Source organism: Bactrocera neohumeralis, unplaced genomic scaffold (assembly GCF_024586455.1).
Source record: "Bactrocera neohumeralis isolate Rockhampton unplaced genomic scaffold, APGP_CSIRO_Bneo_wtdbg2-racon-allhic-juicebox.fasta_v2 cluster09, whole genome shotgun sequence".
NCBI lineage: Eukaryota > Metazoa > Arthropoda > Insecta > Diptera > Tephritidae > Bactrocera > Bactrocera neohumeralis.
In genome coordinates this window covers 4919689-4939239 of record NW_026089622.1, presented here as the reverse complement: position 1 = coordinate 4939239, position 19551 = coordinate 4919689, and the positions used below count along the sequence as shown (strand labels likewise).

At 37.5% G+C, this 19551-nt stretch overlaps 1 protein-coding gene and 1 pseudogene across 1 annotated transcript; both read right to left on the bottom strand.

Annotated features, from left to right (window-relative positions):
• Positions 1–1696: 1696 nt before the first annotated feature.
• LOC126764415 (uncharacterized) lies at positions 1697–4032 on the bottom strand (annotated as a pseudogene).
• Positions 4033–10925: 6893 nt separating this feature from the next.
• Positions 10926–12443, bottom strand: LOC126763975 (uncharacterized). Its single transcript, XM_050481752.1, has 2 exons — positions 12121–12443; positions 10926–11949 (listed from the first exon to the last, which is right to left on the bottom strand). Exons 1-2 carry the CDS (start codon positions 12373–12375, stop codon positions 11614–11616), a joined length of 591 nt encoding a protein of 196 aa, XP_050337709.1. The 5' UTR covers positions 12376–12443; the 3' UTR covers positions 10926–11613.
• Positions 12444–19551: the final 7108 nt, after the last annotated feature.

Below are 19551 nucleotides of genomic sequence, written 5' to 3'. Positions count from 1 at the left end.
GTTCTTACTTTAAATCAATAGTTTTCTAGAGGATATCTTTGAAATACTCCCAATCCATGAGAAGAAGAAAAAGAGAAGAGAAAAATTCGATATTGGACCTTATTGAATAATTTTCTTCTCATAAAAAATTGCTTCGTGTGGTCACATATGTACATATTACGATGGAACAGGCGACCAAATCCATTTATTCAAAAATTGCATAAAGGTACCACCCTACCCGCAAACTTGCAAAAACTGAACCCGTTTTTGCATGAGTACTCGGATATGTCGCTGTCATTCAAATTTATCCGAGTAGGAGGTCGCCTATTAAATACACCTCTCCCATACGATGCCAAATTTCCGCTTTTATTAAATAAAAGTTCGCACTTCGTTATAACGTATTTACGGTTCCTGCATATTCGAAATCACCACGCTGGGGCTAAAGCGTTGGTTGGGATTTTTCGAGAATGCATATGGCTAATTAATGCCCGAGAAGCTTGCAGTAGAACCGTAAGAAACTGTATACATCGTTTTAATTACAAGCCGAAGTTGCAAAACCAAATAATGGGAAATTTGCCCGTCGAAAGACTTCGAGCACTACGGCCATTTCTTATATGTGGCGTAGATTTTTGTGGTCCGATATACACAACGGTCGACCACCCGTAAAAACATATATTGCAGTTTTCGTTTGTTTTACTTCCAAAGCAATACATTTAGAACTAGTTTCGGACCTATCTTCTAATTCATTTATTCTCGCCCTAAAAAGGTTCATTGGACGCCGAAGAATGCCGACGAAGGGTGCAGCTTCACCTTTATACCACCAAGGGCGCCGCACTTCGGCGGATTATGGGAAGCCGAGGTGAAGTCCGCCAAACACCATATCGTTCGCGTAATCGGCAACGCGCTACTCACAGCAGAGGAGCTAGCAACACTGTTGGCCGAAGTGGAGGCCATCCTCAACTCTCGTCCCCTAGAACACCTGAGTAAGGACCCCAACGACGGCGAGGCGTTAACACCGGCGCAGCTACTGATAGGATGCTCCCTGCGAGCATTACCTCCAGAGAAGGTGCCAGTGGACCCAGTTCGTTGTTGCGAGAGATGGCAACTTGTTTGCTGTCTCAAGCAACAGTTCTGGCGACTGTGGTCCAAAGTTTACCTGACGGGCCTTCAGGAACGCAACAAGTGGCTGCACCCCAAACACAACATGCAGCTCAACGACCTCGTTCTCGTCCACGAGGACAACGTGCCACCGCAGCAGGGCAAGACGGGAAGGTGCGAGTCGCAGACGTGGCGTCTAAGGCGGGCACAATTAAGCGTCCTATCCACAAGCTGGCCTTGCTTCCACTGAAGGAATCTGATCCTGTCAAGGTGGCCAGTGTTGCGTCAAGCGACAAATTTATACCTAAAATAAAAATAATAAATGAATTGTTGAAAAATGAATTATAAAAATTATAAAATATTGATATATACTTACCTTAATAATACAATTTTAATACTAAAATATTACTTACCTTACTTACCTCAACATAATCTTTTACAATATTTAACGAAAGTTGAAAATTACTATACTTACCCCTTTTTTTAAGACATATGAACATTACCACTAGTTTAAGCCGTTAGTTTTAAGATTTAGGCTAAGCAACTAAATGAAATTAAATAAATGTTCTCTTGTATTCGAACCGTGAAACCGTACGCACGCGTTTGAATAATATTTAGTTTAATATTTACCGTGAGCGATATCCATTATTATTAATTTTATTAAAACCTTTTTGCCCACTTTCCCATCGCAGTTGTACAACCACTTCAATTCGTCGCTAAATAGCGACTGCATTACCTTCTCTATCGACCCCTTGGTAGATTTTAGGTTTAGGATGATGGTCGCCTATAAATGTATAATTATCTATAAATATTTATATATATGTATATGGAAAGAAAGACAATTTACCATATCGTCAGCGTAAGTTAGGTGTGTAAGGTATTCCTCAACCTTCAGCACTGTTTCCTCTGACGACATGGGGAGCAAGCTTTGCAACAAAAGCTGCTCCTCACTCACCATGTCGCCAGTGACTGCAGTGGGTTTTTACAGAGAGCACCTTACACTCCCGCAACAAATGACTTTGTGCTTGCATCACCGCAAGTTCGGCCATATGAAATTTAAAATAATAAATAATTAAAATAATTTTAAAATATAATAATTTTATTTCAATAAATACCTTCTCAGCAAGAGCACTTTCTACAGCTGGTTTATAATGTCTTCTTGCCGAGATTCTATTCTACCACGGGTGTCAAGAATGTTCTGCAGTACCAACGCAGTATCGCCACTTTTATTAGGTTGGAGTTGGTGGGCGATACGAAAACGGCTCTTTTGGTCGTTTTACCATCTCGCTGCCGTGCACTAATGCTCTCCGAGGAGGAGGAGTCGATCAGAAAAGAAAAATCCATTTATCTATGTAAAATTATAAAATAAATTATGCAATAGAGGTATTAATATAAATGTATTCCCTATTGGTATAGAAAAATACATAAAATCTAAATCTACTTTTTTAATAATTTAAATGTCCTCATTTATAATTTCACCTACTAGACTACCTAAGCCAGATGAGGACACCAAAGGCTCTCTGAAAGACCCTATTTTATTGCTAAAAACGAAACTATCTTTATCGTTTTTGCAATTAATAATACTTTTATTTATTTTAAGAATTTTGCTAGAATCCGTAAAATTTCTTCCTTTTTCCATTCTTAAATATAATTGTTGTAAAATCTTATTAATAGTTCGTTTCAAATATTGCATATGATTTTCAAATTTATATGCCGAAAAATTATAGATGCCCGAATTTATAATATAAAATACCATGAATATTGAAACTTACTGAATGTTGTCCATAAAAATTACTACATAACTTAAGGGGGTATTCTAGTCAAGAATTTTGAAAAAAAAATCGATTTTTTTTTGCATATTCTTAAAGACTGGACCTTTAGGAATATATTCCCCAAAGGAATATTTAAAATTCCTATTATTTACCGACTTAAAGCTATTTTAGTGACGCAGAGTGCAAACCGGCTGAGTTAGACTCAAATCTTTAATCGCGTTTTTCTCGAAACTACTATTTTCAACACTTCTGACATGATTTCTCAAGTTCTAATGAACCGATTAACCTGAAATTTGGTGTGGACCTTGTCTATATATCTCACTATGGTTGGAACTAAGATTATTAAAAAAATTAGATTTTTACTATTTTTAAAAAATTTTGATCTTTGCCAAAAAACGGGCAAAAAATTCAAATAGTCGCCATTTACTGAAATTTTTTTTTATTTATCCTAGTTCAGACGATAGCAGCATTTGTACTGATTAAAAATTTTGTTTTTGTTTTTAGATCACCCAAAGTATTGGAATCGTGTCTGGAAGGGCGCACCCTTATTTTCAACCCCCGCCTCGCCACCACGCTGCAATTAATCAAATTATCACAAAAATTTTTTATATTTTTTTTTTGTATTCTTAAAATATCAATAAATATCTGATAAAAAATTGGATAGTAAAAATGTTCTTAGTTTTTTTTATTGGACTTTAAAAAATGCCGTTAAATAGTATTTCTAGACTAGAATACCCCCTTAACAAATTCTTTCAACAATTCATTGGTAACAGTGGATTCTACTCTACAAGATTTTTCGCAACTTAGAAGGCGAATACCGGAATGTAGCAAAAGAAAATGATAATACAAATCGTCCGGTATGCAATCTTTTAACATAATTATACCCGAATATAACAAAAATTGACGGTATTCTGTAGACTACCAGTTGCTTATTTCGTCCAGATCTCTACTGCGTCTGGATTTCTAAATGAACTAATTCTTCTTGTGAGAAATACACCCTCCTTTCTTTATAAATACATACCTTCCTGAACGTATTTAGGGTAGCTATTCTTACCGGCGTGTGACTTTATGTACATCAGTAACAAATGCGCGAATTGGTGCGTCACAAACAAAAAGCCTAACACTAACTTTATTTCTTCACAAAATTCCTAATAAAGTCATTTACATTCGCTGGCTTACTCATTCCTGAGAAGCAAGCGTTTGTAAAAGGTCTTGCATTAAGGAAGCCTACTACATGACATAAAATTGGCCATAATGTCCTATTGGAACTTTTATACAATTTAAGTCCATCTATTCCTACATCTATAGCAACTCTCTCTACATGGTCTAGGAAATCAAAATCTAGAAAATTAATTACTGCAGATTTAATTTCTACTATCTGCCGACTGGTACCTAAAAGAGTCATTGCACTTAACGGCAGTTCTTTAATACCTGGACTATCTAAGGTTTGTAAAAGGTCCGTTAAACTATTTTGGGATATGTTATTATTAACAGCCCATGCCTTCAATTCCTTTCAAAGCTCTTCACTAAGATCTTTGTTCTTTCTTTCTACACAAACGTCAACATCGTCATCATCGAACAAAAATCTGTCATTTTCTCTATCACTACTATACTCCAGTTACTCATCAATAGCTAAACCACCTATTCTTTCCCTACAACTATCTGTTACTTCACAGAATCTGTCAGAAACTGCTGCCCTGCTTGTGGATTTTATATCATCGCTTTCTAAAATAAATTCATTCAATTTGCGAAACTTCGCAATTGTAGCCGTAAAATTTCCCTTCTCCTTACTCAAAAGGTTCAAATGTCCTTTTGTTCATTTTAAGATTTAAAAATACGTCTATATACATATATATTAGGCCGGGTCGATTTGTGGGGAGGCAAAAAAATCGCCCATTGCTCTATGAAAATCATATTCTAGGGATCAAAATAAGATACTTTGCCGCAGGAACCATACCTCTGAAACGAATTTTGATGTCCCCCTATTTGGGTCGAACTTTTGGGTAGGGACAAATCTTGAAATAGAATTGAAATTACCATTTCATTCTTAGTACCTGTGAAAGTGAGGAGAACTAAAGCAATAACCACTATGGTATTTCAAAAAAAAAATAATAAGTGAAGTGACCATTACAAATCAAAAAGTTTACAATGAATCCACCATCCTCTACACCGCAAGATGAAGCAACTATATCAACAACTTTCGAAAACCCAATGAGTCATATACCCAAGCATGATGTTACTGTTTTTGGTGTGTCTACTGATTTGACTGATCTTAATTTACCAACCCATCTGGATATCTTAAGATATTATTTTTACTTAAGCGAACGTGCTAAAACAGAACAAAAAAAGTTTTCCCATAAATCATTCACTATTCAAGGACAAGATAAGTTGATTGGAATTTGGGAAAAACTTGGTATGGAAATAATGCTGAAAAAAGTGTATGTAATAAATTGAATAAATTGCTTGACAAGTATCAAGAGCAAATCAAGAGAAGAAACAACACCCAACAATTTACAGAGTATGTAAAATCTCTGGAAACAATTTTTTACATTGGAACATGTACATAAATGCGATTTGAAGGCAGCTCCATGTGCATGCGGATGGGTTCCCGAACGCCTCAAAGAGTTCATGCACAATCAACATAATCAGAAAAGACTAACAATGAATGTATTTATGATGGAAACTGAAGAGCAAGGAGCAACGTCTATGTAATCAATGCCAACATACCAAGATCCCGATGATTCAACATACGCACCGCCACCGGTTCAAGAAGATATGGATAGAAGCACAAGTTCACAATACACAGAGAGATACGATTGTTTTAACTTTGCCTTGGTATGTGACAGATTTGGTGTGCCTGACAGAGTAGCATCAGCATTTTAAAATTAAAGATAAGCATGGGAAACCTCTCATCATGGATAAATCGAAAGTTCGCAGAGAAAAAGAGAAATGCAGACAAGAAGTGCTTCGCAAACGGTTAGATGATACCAATTTGTTAGCGTTTTCATTCGATGGCAGAAAAGGTGATACTTTAACGATAGATAAAATTGATGAGAAGTATCATACTAGGATGGTAAAAGAACCTCATCTTGTTATTTTGAGAGAACTCAATTCTGAATTGATTGGTTACGTAAGACTGGAACATGAAACCGCTGAATACAAAGCAACCAAATTAAATGGTTTTTTCAACGATAAAAATATATCACTGGATATATTAATTGGAATATGCACTGACGGTGAGCCAACAAACACTGGCCCACACGGTGGAATTATACGACGATTCGAATTGCTGTTAAAAAGACCATTGCATTGGTTTGTTTGCCTTCTACACTTCAACGAACTTCCGTTTCGGCATTTGTTTGAAGCTTTGGATAAATCAACCAGCACTGGACCAAGATCGGCAACCGGAAAACTGAGCCGTCAAATCGAAACTTGTGAAACTCTTCCGGTAAGTTATTGCTATCACTCATTTACTATAATTGTCAACCATTTTTAATTATTTTATTATTATGTATATATTTGAAGGTGGTGGACGGCTTCCAGAAAATTGAGTTGCAAAATATGTCCCCTGCTCCAGAAAAAAAAGAATTTTCCACCGATTCGAAGTACTTATACGACATGGCCCATGCAATTTCTAGCGGCGTGGTTCCGGTGGATCTGGCTAACATCAAACCAGGGAAAATTGTACATTCTCGGTGGCTCACCAAGGCCGCTAGATTATTGCGATTATATGTGACAACGGAAAATCCAGATGCAAATTTAAGAATTCTGATTGAATTTATAATTAAATGTTATGTGCCAATGTACTTCAATATCAAGTATTACAGCTCTGTCGTGTACGGCAGTGCATTATTTTTCAAGTTCATTGGTTGGTCACGATTTCTAGAACCTCGTTTACGCAAAATTGTCAATCAAGTAATTAAAGATAATTCATATTGTGCGCATTCGGAAAATATCTTGTTATCAATGTTGTTTGATGATAGGAAAGAAAAGCGCAACTGTGCCATCAAGAAAATTCTACGCTATCGAACCGATGTTGACGAGCCAATGGAACTTAGAGTTTATAAAAAACCAGATATAAACTTTAATTGCACAAGTTATACAGAAATGATCAATTTGAATGATTTTTTTGATTTCGTATTTGAACCACCATTCACGCGAAGCATTCCGTACGATACATCGAAAGAATATTTAAATCAGGATGATCCACCGTTTAATGATCCAAAAATTCCATCACACATACAAGGAACGGAATGACATGTTCAATTGCTAGCTAGCGTTTCCAAACGGGTTATACCGGAAAATGTAGAGGCTGTTATGGCGGCGACATTAGAGAGCCGTGCGAAATTGCCCAGACTTGAAAGTAAAAAAGACTTCAAACAATAATTTTTTTAGTTTCTTTTCTATAACTCACTTAAATTAATTTTTTCATTTACATATGTTCTGACTAAATAAATTTCTTAAGAGAAAAAATAGATATTATTATAAATAAATAAATAAAAATATAGAAAAAAGAGCCATTTAGCTGATTTTTTCATGTAAAGGCCAAAAATGGTGATTTTTTGAAATGATTGTATGGGGAACCCCCCAGGGGAGTTCCAGGGGGTGTGCCACTGGCATGGGTGGATCAGCCGTCCAAAGTAAGTGGGGTCGGTCATACATTTGGACTCGATTGGAGCACTCTAAATGGGTCAAAGTGGGACTTTTCACAATTTGCCCCTACCCAAAGGTTCGACCCAAATTGGGGGACATCAAAATTCGTTTTAGAGGTAAGGTTCCTTCGGCAAAGTATCTTATTTTGATCCCTAGAATATGATTTTCATAGAGCAATGGGCGATTTTTAAATCGACCCGCCCTAATATATATGTATATATAATATGATATAATATAGTAATATAATATATTAATAATATAATATGATTTAATATAATATATAAATATTGAAATATGAATATATAAAACTCTCGTCGCTCATAGGAGCATTTTCCTTCAAAAACCGGACAAAAGTGAGAATTATAAACTTGAGCGATGCTACTCAAGATTGATTTTTTTTATTACCTAAGTAACCGTATTACAATGAACCGATTAAATGAATGACCTTCAGTCCGCTAGATTGTCACACAAGTAGTCGGAACCTAGACTTCGTTCAGTACGCACATCCTTAGGTCGAGCTATAAATTATTTTTTTTTACTAAACTACAGGGTTTCCACTTAACATATAAGCTTAAACATTTTTCCCTTCTTTCCCCCCTTTAAAAAAATCGTTTTGAATTAGGTTGGACACATGCATAAAATGAGTACTGCTTTATTTATATTTTTACATTAAATACTGAAATCCTGCTAAATTATTATATACGGGTGGTATCTAGATGGTATAAGGGGGCTCTATCGGAGCCGGACAATGGGCATGGCACCGCCCACTTTCTGGCGAAATCCCTAATCTCGGGACCGGACTGACCGAATTCGACAAAGTTTGGAACGTAACATTCCTTTCATATTCCTATGTTTCTCTGTGAAAATGAGCGAAATCAGACTAGAACCACGCCTACTTCTCATATAACACAATTTAAAATTTCATTTGATTTTTTCACTTTCCAGTACACAAATAAAAATTTAATTAATATAACGGAATACAATTTGCGGTAATAATTCTCTTAAAGTAAGCCACCTTTTGACCAATAATTGCCCAAATCCAACCAAAACTGTTCAAGCCCCTAGGTACCGAATATGTGGACCCGATACCAATAGTTGACTTTTGACTGAAAATATCGTTCAATGTGTGAGATATGAAATGAGATGTGAAAATGGCAGAATGTGTTTTATTCATAACAGTGTTTCTTTGCGCCTAAAATAGATACAATTGCGCGAAAACTTGAAATCAAACCTGAGAATCTGAGTGAGGTAGAAGTGTTTTTGTAGTCCAAAAATATGTGCGAAAACTTTTAGTATTAATTAATGACAGCATTATACAAGGTGAGTTCCAAACTAAACAGGACTTAAAAAAAAACAGAACAAATGATTTTTTCGGCAAAATTAATTTTTTTCATACACCTTTTCGCACGGTCCAAAAGCATGTCGAACGAGTGTTATAGCTCGTTGGCCGGTTTGGCCGCCATTATGCCGGTTCAAGCCTTTTGAATGGGCAAATGAATTTTTCCGAAAAGGAAGAAGTCGCACGGTGCCATATCAGGTGAATACGGGGAGTGGTTAATGGTTAAAATGTGATTTTTGGTCAAATAATCGGTCACAAGCGTCGATCGATGAGACGGCCCTTTATCGTGCAACAAACGCCAACTTTCATTTTCGCGGTGCATCAAACGCTACAAAACTCCAAGGTAGGTCTTTGTGGATCATAAAAACAAATCGGCATTGTCTTCACTTTTGACTTCTCAAAGAGCGATTTTTTGGGTTTCGGCTCGTCCGGTGCCTTCCATTAATCAATCTGGCGTTTCGTTTCGGGATCACGTTTCGTCACCAGTCACAAGATTATAAAGGAAGTTCGGTCAAAATGCGATAAATCGATGTTTTGGAGATGTTCAATTCCATTTCCATGAATTTCAATAATGATTTCGACTGATTCAATTCACCCACAGTTTCGATGGAATTTCCGGTGATCACGGATTTTGATTGACCCACATGTTGATCGCCATTTATGTCCTTACGACCACTTTGAAAACCTTGAAACCCCTCGTGCACCCTGCTACGGAATAGACAATCATCGCAATAAATTAGTTTCATCAATTGAAACGTTTCGATAAAAGTTTTACCCATTTTAAAACAAAATTTTATGTTGGCTCTTTGTTCGAAGCTCATTTTCGTACCGATAACACAAACATACTGACACTTAAAATGCAATAACTTCACTTCTTTGAATGTCCCCAATCTTTGAAATGTCATGAATATGAAATGTTATGTCACTGGACAATCGATAAAGATAGCAGATTCTAACGCACCAGTCGACATATAGATGGCACCACCAGGGAGCGCTAGATTCATTTTGGAACGCACCTTGTAGTTTGGTTTGCGACTTACTGGTAGACTGGACCACTTAATTTGGATATTGAACCCAGTTAACAGATAAGTAAAATCTGATTTGTATTGCAAATTGTACTTGGCCGTTTCATGGTAAATTTCGTAAAATAAAATTTAAGTTAGATTTTTCCCCATATAACAGTGAATCAAAACGTACACTTAGTTTTAATCTGCCGTTTTGTTTTTTGCAATAAGCTGTTTCTCGATTATCTTTCTTCGGTTTGTGTTTGGTTACGGCATTGCCAACCATCAAAAAGGCAACTAAGGTTTTAGGGCAAAGGACTGAGCATACCCATTGAGAGGTGTTCCCAACTAGAGAGTCATGGTAAGGAAAGCGTCGCAAGTATCCCCTATTCAAAAAGAAAAAATTAGCCCAAAAAGACTACGTTATAAGAGAGGTCACTAAGATTGCACAGAAAGACAGTTCTGGAAATAACCACGTAGGCGAGAAATGGGTGAACATTAGGGTGGCCCTTATTTTCCAAAGTATTCCGATTCTCGATCGCACCCCCTAGAAATATGAGAATAGCCAAAAAACTAGTATATACAAAGTTTTAGGTCAATCAAAAAAGATTTAGAGGTTGCGCAAGGAGCTTGAAATCCTGAAAAATTACGAATTTTTACATTTTCTTAAATTTAATCTACCCTACTTCATTTGTTATGTGCGAAAGGTAATTTAACTCTCAATAATAAAAAATATAATATTTTTTCTTATGATCTAATTAAAGATGATTTATTATGTGAATCAAATTGTTTTTTATAATCAGTTACAACTTGTAATAAATATTGTTTCTCTTGTTCGTCATTTGTTAGTATTCTATTATATTCTTCCATAAGTTTTACTCCACGTTCTGCTGTGTCGTTAACCACTTTTATATTTATAACAATATCCTTAGCTTTTTGATAGGTTTCTGTATCCTTCCAATAAAGTGGATCTACCTGCAGAAATTGAGGTGAAATCCCAAACCGTCCAAAAAATCAATTGTATTTGCTGTTACAAAATCATGTAGTTCTTTTCTTATAAATTCATTGATTTCACTGGATCTTAGTGTACCCTCTTTACATTTTCCGTTTCCTTGTCGCAGTTGTCGATGTTTTTAATTTTTTCCACAATATTTTGTTTCATGGCATAAGAAACGTCATCGTCGAATAATGTCAATGCAATACATTCTTCAGACAGGTACCAGAGGTGTTTACAAAATTTTTTTATTGCAATTTCAGAGATTATTTTATTAACATTTCTATACTCGTTAACTTCTTTAATAAAAGATAAGTCTTGAAGAGGTGCTTTAGATGGATTGGTGCAGTTAAACCAAAGCTTAACGTAGAATCTTATAATAAATGTGCATATACTTGCTAACGAATTCTCTTCATATTCCGTTAGTTTGAACTGTTCACGAAATAAATAGATCTTTAAGCAATATAATGCCTTAGCCATCCACCGCGCATGATGAGTTGGACCTGGTATACGAAATTTTACGCCGTTATTTGCTCCTAGACATATAGACGTCAATTCCAATAATTCCCTATAGTCATTTCTAACTATTTTCTTTTTCATCTCTTCCTTTCAAAAATTTAAAATAGTATCTACGTTATCATTCAAACGTAAATTTAATTCATTGTTTTGTAACAAGTCTTTAAAATTGTTTTTATCAATATTTTCCCAATTCTCTTGAAACCGGCGAAACAATTGGACTTGTATTTACGGGAAAATAACACTCGAAAACCCCTCTCAACAATATTTCATATATATGATGCCGACAAGGTAGATACAAAAGCTTTCGCTCAAGTTTTTTTCTAACAACGTTGCAGCTCCTTTTATTACGCCCGTGTTAGTCGATGTCGTATCAAAACAACAGGCCACAATATGATCCTTCAAGTCCCATTCAAATATCAGTTCGTACAGCGTATCAGCTATTTCTGAGCCCGTTGCAGCATATAGTTTTGGAGCCCCTATTAAGTGTTCGCCATTCCTGTCAGTAACAACAACTGGAAGTCGTTTCACCTTTTCTCGACCTGTTATTTCCGGAAGGAGTTTTCCATCCCAATGCAAAGTGCCACAGGGTATCTATTTAAAAACATTTACCATTCAAAATTTGTTCATTCAAGTGCTATATAGATGTAATGTATATTTTTTTAATTAAAAAATTTCAAGGGATATACATATGTAAGAAAATTTTTTTGAGAGTTTTATTACCCGAATACCGCGATTCAATGATCTAATCCGTACACGACTTACCTTGAGGTTTTCTTTGTTGTTTTCTGATTTTTTTAACCGATTTAAATGCCTTTGGCGCTGCAATGACGTACAGTTTATTATGAGTTCATTTGTATTATGTCCTAGTGCTTCAGCAACGGCAGTGACAATATGCATTGCTGAACGATCACTAATTTTGCATTTATCTAGGGCAGATACGACTCTTTCAGTGAAGACGTACTTCGTTCCTCGATTTTTGATGGAAGTGGAGCATGATGGATGAGAATCTTCTTCCATCTCACTTTCCAAACTTGTATGCACATCATCACTGTCTGAAGACAATTCTCCTGCTACAAGTACATAAATGTCACCCCATTCAAATTACAGTTTCATTCAAATACATACCTGTGTTAATTGCCTCAATTTCGTTTTCCATATTGTCTACCACTCGTATCTTTTTTGTTTGTTCTTCTAAAATCGCTGCCTTTCTTTTCTCTTTTTGGGCAGTTTTGGTATCAACAACACCAAAACATCCTGGTCGCCCCTTTTTTCGTTGATTTATCAAAAACTTTTTGTCGGTGTCAATTTTAATTAGTTGTAATGCATTAGCATGAGCAATATCAAATAAATCATCTAACATTTCACTAAATTGCTTTACTTTTGGTTTTTGCTTTTCACTAGACCGATTTTTACTTTTTCCAATAGCTTGCCATTCTCTATGCATATTTTCCAACTTGTCAATGCAGTGTTTTTCATCTCTAATTGGTATTCTAGCTTTTTCCCAAAATACGGACACTTCTTTTATAGTCAATCTAGCACTCTTTCGAATTGATAATTTCACTATGTTATGATTATGAAAAAAAAACTGATAAGACTTGTTTATTTGATGGTAGTTTTGCACCAAGAATTTGAAAGCTTGACGTTCCAATTAAGTAAATTTTCGACCGAAAATTATATTCACTCATTTTTATAATATTTTGCAAATTAAATTGTCTACACGCCACGATTTCTCTGTACTCACTTTTGCGACTACATTAGCACACTAGCTTTTAGCAATACAGAATATAAATTTTTATGACATTAGAACCGTTATAACGGTATATCACGAGCATGCGACGCTTGAGAATGCACGTGCAACACATTTAATTTACTTTCATATTTGTATTTCTGTAACTTTATCATCAATCAACCGATTTTTAAGATTGTGGTAATTTTAGAAAGGTAATAAAATGCAGATCTTATTACGGTATGGAAAACCAGCAAGGGATAGTGTGGCTTTGAAATATGGAAGTCTGAGACATAAAAATGGCAAAAATTCTTAATTTTTCAGGATTTCAAGCTCCTTGCGCAACCTCTAAACCTTTTTTGATTGACCCAAAACTTTGTATATACTAATTTTTGGGCTATTCGCATATTTCTAGGGGGTGCGATCGAGAATCCAGAAACTTTTTTTTTCCTCCATACAACTAAGGGCCACCCTATGTTCACTGAACATAGTAAAAAAGAGAAAGCCGATCGAAAAATAATTTGGTCGAAACCAGGTAGCATTTTTTCAACAAAAAAGGACGCGATAGTGGCCTTGAAGGAGACCTGCTAATAGAATAAAAAAACCAAGCAAACAAGAAAGCCGACACATTTCTGAGCGCCCTTGAAGGAGTGATTGGCGAGAAATTGTTGTAATACAGCCAAAAACACATAACGTCACTATAATGTGCAAGGACCTAGACGAAATAACCACTCCAGAATAAATTTGCGGCGTATTAGAAAAAGAGTGCGGGTTCAGAACAAATGTTAAAAATATGCTGAAAACAAGAAGCGACACTAAAATAACCATCATATGTCTGCGTACTCAAGACACCAAGACTGCCGTTAAATCAGGCAAAGTAAAGATCGGGTGTTCAATCTATCGTCTCCGGGAGTACTCCCCTGTATCCCGCTGTTATAGATGTTTCCATCCAGGCCACATGGCGCATAAATGTTGTAGTCTGATCGACAGGTTCTCTCTTTGCACACCTTGTGGAAGCACGAGACATGTATCAAAAGTATGCACTAACACACCGGGTTACATGCTCTGCAAAGGAGAGCACTCAGTTCTAAGTACAACTTGCCCTAAATATTTGGAGTTGCTAACGACAAAGAAAAAATTAAAATATTGCATCTGAATTTAATCCACTGCGCGGCAGCACAAGTCCTACTGCAACAAATCGTAATAGACATCAACATTGATGCCGCCTTACAAAGTGTGGCAATATGGTCCAGCAACGGACAAACATTCACATCTTGCTACAAAGAAACAAAAAATGATTTTACATGGGCGCAAATAGGACGATAATACTTCGTAAGCTGCTATGCACGCCACAGCGCATCCACTAGAGAATTTAAAGACTTCCTCATAGAATTATCTTTAGAAACCAGAAGCAAAACGACGATAATAATGGCAGGCGACTTTAACGCATGGTTTACTGCTTGGGGTTGCAGAAATTCAAACCATCGTGGGCGCCTAGTTTTAGAATTTCTGAGCCAAACAAACCTCACAATAATTAACGGTGGCACGAAAAATACTTGGTGGAATAAATAAATTGCCAAGCTAAGGAAGCTTTGTCACTCAGCCCGACGTCACCTATAACTTAATCAAAGTGGCGAAAACGAAAACCGACTCAAATAAGCATTTAAAAGCCATAAGAAGCTTCTAAAGAAAAGAAAACTGTTTTGAAAAGATATGTGAAGGAACGAATGTAGACCTTTATAAAATCTGTATATCCAACCCAAATGCGCTCCGTTCATGACGAAAGTAGTCGAGGCATTTTTCCGATTTCTAGCGTTGAGCGCCGAAACGAATGCTGAATCACTCCTGATGGTTACAGAAGAAGAACTTTTGGCCATAGCTAAACAAATCAAATACAATAAAGCGCCTGGCTTACCAAACAAAGCTCTAAAGGTAGCCATAATTTCAAAGCCCACCGGTCATAATCCCAAAATCAAAAAACCCAGAGATGAACCTTCATCGCATAGACCTCTGTGTATCTGTGTCGACACAATGGGCAAAGTGTACAAAAGCAAAGCAAGAAACCGCTCGGAATTTGCAATCCAGAAAGTCAACACGACTTCAGAAAACCGAGGTCCACTATTGATGCACTGAAAAAAGTTGCCGACACTGCAAAATGTGCAATAAGTGGCAAAAGATGGAATAGATTTAGAATGCCTTACCAAGAATGATGGAGATGAATTCAGCTATACTATATGCTGCTCCTGTATGGATACAAACACTAAACGTAAAAGAAGACATTATATATGGCAGCAACGCTGGCTAACATCAACCCAAGGACTGTGAATCCACAGATTTACACTTGACATCCATACGTGGATAATTAGACAACATGGCAACCTGGATTTCCACTTGACCCAAATACTAAGCATGCTTTAGTGCTTCAGAAACTATTTATACAAATTTCAAAATGACGTCAGTCGGTATTGTTCAATGTGTTTGGAGTCTATAGAAGACTCTGAACACGTGTTTTTCCATTGTCCTCGGTTGCTAAACATGAAGGAAACATGAAAAAACTGTACTGGACGGTAGTTTAACGGCGGATATTTTGACTGCATTTATGTGTCAGTCCTCTAACAAGTGGAAAGCTGTTCCACTTGCCGGCAACTGCGTCGAATACTTTCAGAGCTGGAGTGTTTTCGTCCATCCGGACAACATGACCTAATTCGCTGAACTATGTCAATGTCGTCGTATATCTCGTACAGCTCATCGTTCCATCGAATGCGATATTCGCAGAACTTTTCTCTCGAAAACTCGTAACGTCGACTCATCGGTTGCTGTCATCGTCCAAGCCTATGCACCATATAGCAGGACGGGAATTATGAGCGACCTATAGAGTTTGGCATATATACCGATAAGTCCGATATAGGCGGCATATAAGATAAAGTTAAGTAGATTATTAGCGCCAATTCGAATGCACTTAAATTCTATGAAGTCTGTATGCGGAACATCGACTTCTTCACATGGAATTAAAGAATGAACAGCAAACAAGAAGGTGAACAAAACTATAATACTCTGTAGCAACTGGTTGCAAGAGTATAAAAATAATACTCACTGACCAATATATTCGGCACAAAACTTGTTGCAATAATGAAAATGATTAGAAGAAGTGAATAGGAGTTGGGGGTAATTTTGATTTTATTTATTTTAACCAATACTACAAACTAATAAAATTCTCACAAATTTTTATCAAAGTTTCTCTCATCACCAATCATATAGGGTAAAATCAGAGTGATGTTCGAAATTCCTGATATTACTTATATGGCAACTAGGTCAAGTTTTCAATGAATCTCCTGATATTATTAAGATACTTGGCTGATATATGCGGTGCAAAGTTACCCCGAAATTCAAAAATCTTTATATTAGGCATATGAGGGATTAGGGAAATATTTGTCCGATTCAACCCTGTTTGATTTGTATCATGAAACGTTGATCTTTGAAGATCTTTGTTTGAGTGAGAATATATTCATCCTAATTTTTATTTGGTATTTTCATTACTTATATATAATTAGAAAACTATCTTAAATAAGTTAATATATGTGTATGTGTGTATGCATGTATGTATTGCAGCATATTGTTTATGCTGCTTGATATGGGGTTGTTTTCAAGTGTACAATTCAATACATGTGTGTGTGTTTAATTTTATCTCATCTGTAAATTTATGACTTGTGTCCCCATGCATCTATATATTATTCTAAGACAAGGCGCTTATTTCCAGAGATCTACAAAACGTACAGAGGCAAATAATACATCAAATTAAAGTGTGCGATCTGAAACTTTGCACAAATTTTACAGATTTTAAATTCATTGAACCACTTTTGATATATTTGCGTTTAAAGTTCTTCAATTTTTAAATTAAGCTAATATAAGCAGCGCTTCTACAGAAAAGAGCATATATGTAAGAGAATGAATAATTAAAAATGTTTCTGTCATTTGCTTTCGTTACACTCATACCCACATACGCGAAGGCGCAAGTGCGAAATCTAAAAACAACAATGTTGTCTGCTCGGTAGCAAAATGACAATAAGCATAGATAACTTGATACGAGACTCTTTGGTTCGAGAGAGAGCTGTCAAAACTCGCATTTTTTATAACATTTGCCAATGATGTAACTGCTGAAAAATATTAACTTGGGTATTTAATAAATTATACAAAACACTAAATTAAACACTTTGAAAATGCATCTTCTTCTTCCTAATTGGCGTAGAAACCGCTTAAGCGATTATAGCCGAGTTAACAACAGCGCGCCAGTCGTTTCTTCTTTTCGCTACGTGGCGCCAATTGGATATTCCAAGCGAAGCCAGGTCCTTCTCCACTTGGTCCTTCCAACGGAGTGGAGGTCTTCCTCTTCCTCTGCTTCCCCCGGCGGGTACTGCGTCGAATATTTTCAGAGCTGGAGTGTTTTCGTCCATCCGGACAACATGACCTAGCCAGCGTAGCCGCTGTCTTTTAATTCGCTGAACTATGTCGATGTCGTCGTATATCTCGTACAGCTCATCGTTCCATCGAATGCGGTATTCGCCGTGGCTAACACGCAAAGGACCATAAATCTTTCGCAGAACTTTTCTCTCGAAAACTCGCAACGTCGACTCATCCGTTGTTGACATCGTCCAAGACTCTGCACCATACAGCAGGACGGGAATTATGAGTGCCTTATAGAGTTTGGTTTTTGTTTGTCGAGAGAGGACTTTGCTTCTCAATTGCCTACTCAGTCCGAAGTAGCACCTGTTGGCAAGAGTTATCCTGCGTTGGATTTCAAGGCTGACATTGTTGGTGGTGTTTACGCTGGTTCCAAGATAGACGAAATTATCTACGACTTCAAATTTATGACTGTCAACAGTGACGTGAGAGCCAAGTCGCGAATACGACGACTGTTTGTTTGATGACGGGAGATATTTCGTCTTGCCTTGTTCACTGCCAGACCCATTTTCTGTGCTTCCTTGTCCAGCCTGGAGAAAGCAGAACTAACGGCGCGGGTATATCAATATCATCGGCATACGCCAACAGCTGTACACTCTTATAGAAGATGGTTCGTTCTCTATTTAGTTCTGCGGCTCGAACTATTTTCTCCAAAAGCAGGTTGAAAAAGTCGCACGATAGGGAATCGCCTTGTCTGAAACCTCGTTTGGTATCGAACGGCTCGGAGGAGCCTTCCCGATCCTGACGGAGCTTTTGGTGTTACTCAACGTCAGTTTACACAGCCGTATTAGTTTTGCGGGGATACCAAATTCAGACATCGCGGCATAAAGGCAGCTCCTTTTCGTGCTGTCCAAAGCAGCTTTGAAATCGACGAAGAGGTGGTGTGTGTCGATTCTCCTTTCACGGGTCTTTTCCAAGATTTGGCGCATGGTGAATATCTGGTCGGTTGTTGATTTGCCAGGTCTAAAGCCACACTGATAAGGTCCAATCAGTTTGTTGACGGTGGGCTTTAATCTTTCACACAGTACGCTCGATAGAACCTTAAATGCGATGTTGAGGAGGCTAATCCCACGGTAGTTGGCGCAGATTGTGGGGTCTCCTTTTTTATGGATTGGGCATAGCATACTTAAATTCCAATCGTTGGGCATGCTTTCGTCCGACCTAATTTTACAAAGAAGCTGATGCATGCACCTTATCAGTTCTTCGCCGCCGTGTTTGAATAGCTCGGCCGGCAATCCGTCTGCCCCTGCCGCTTTGTTGTTCTTCAGGCGCGCAATTGCTATTCGAACTTCTTCATGGTCGGGTAATGGAACGTCTGCTCCATCGTCATCGATTGGGGAATCGGGTTCTCCTTCTCCTGGTGTTGTGCGTTCACTGCCATTCAGCAGGCTGGAGAAGTGTTCCCTCCATAAATAGAGTATGCTTTGGGCATCAGTGACTAGATCACCTTTGGGGGTTCTACAGGAAGACGCTCCGGTCTTGAAACCTTCCGTAAGCCGCCGCATTTTTTCGCAGAATTTTCGAGCATTACCCCTGTCGGCCAGCTTATCAAGCTCTTCGTACTCACGCATTTCAGCCTCTTTCTTCTTCTGTCTACAAATGCGTCTCGCTTCCCTCTTCAACTCTCGGTATCTATCCCATCCCGCACGTGTAGTGGTCGATCGTAACGTTGCGAGGTAGGCAGCCTGTTTTCTCTCCGCTGCGACACGGCTCTCCTCGTCGTACCAGCTGTTCTTTTGCACTTTCCGAAAACCAATGGTTTCGGTTGCAGCTGTACGTAAGGAGTTTGAAATGCCGTCCCACAGTTACCTTATACCGAGTTGTTGACGAGTGCTCTCAGAGAGCAGGAGTGCAAGCCGAGTAGAAAATCGTTCGGCTGTCTGTTGTGATAATGCAGCTTCTCGACGTCGAACCTTCCTTGTGTTTGGTGGCGCGCGTTTTTTGCTGCACAGAGGCGGGTGCGAATCTTAGCTGCAACAAGATAGTGGTCCGAGTCGATGTTAGGACCT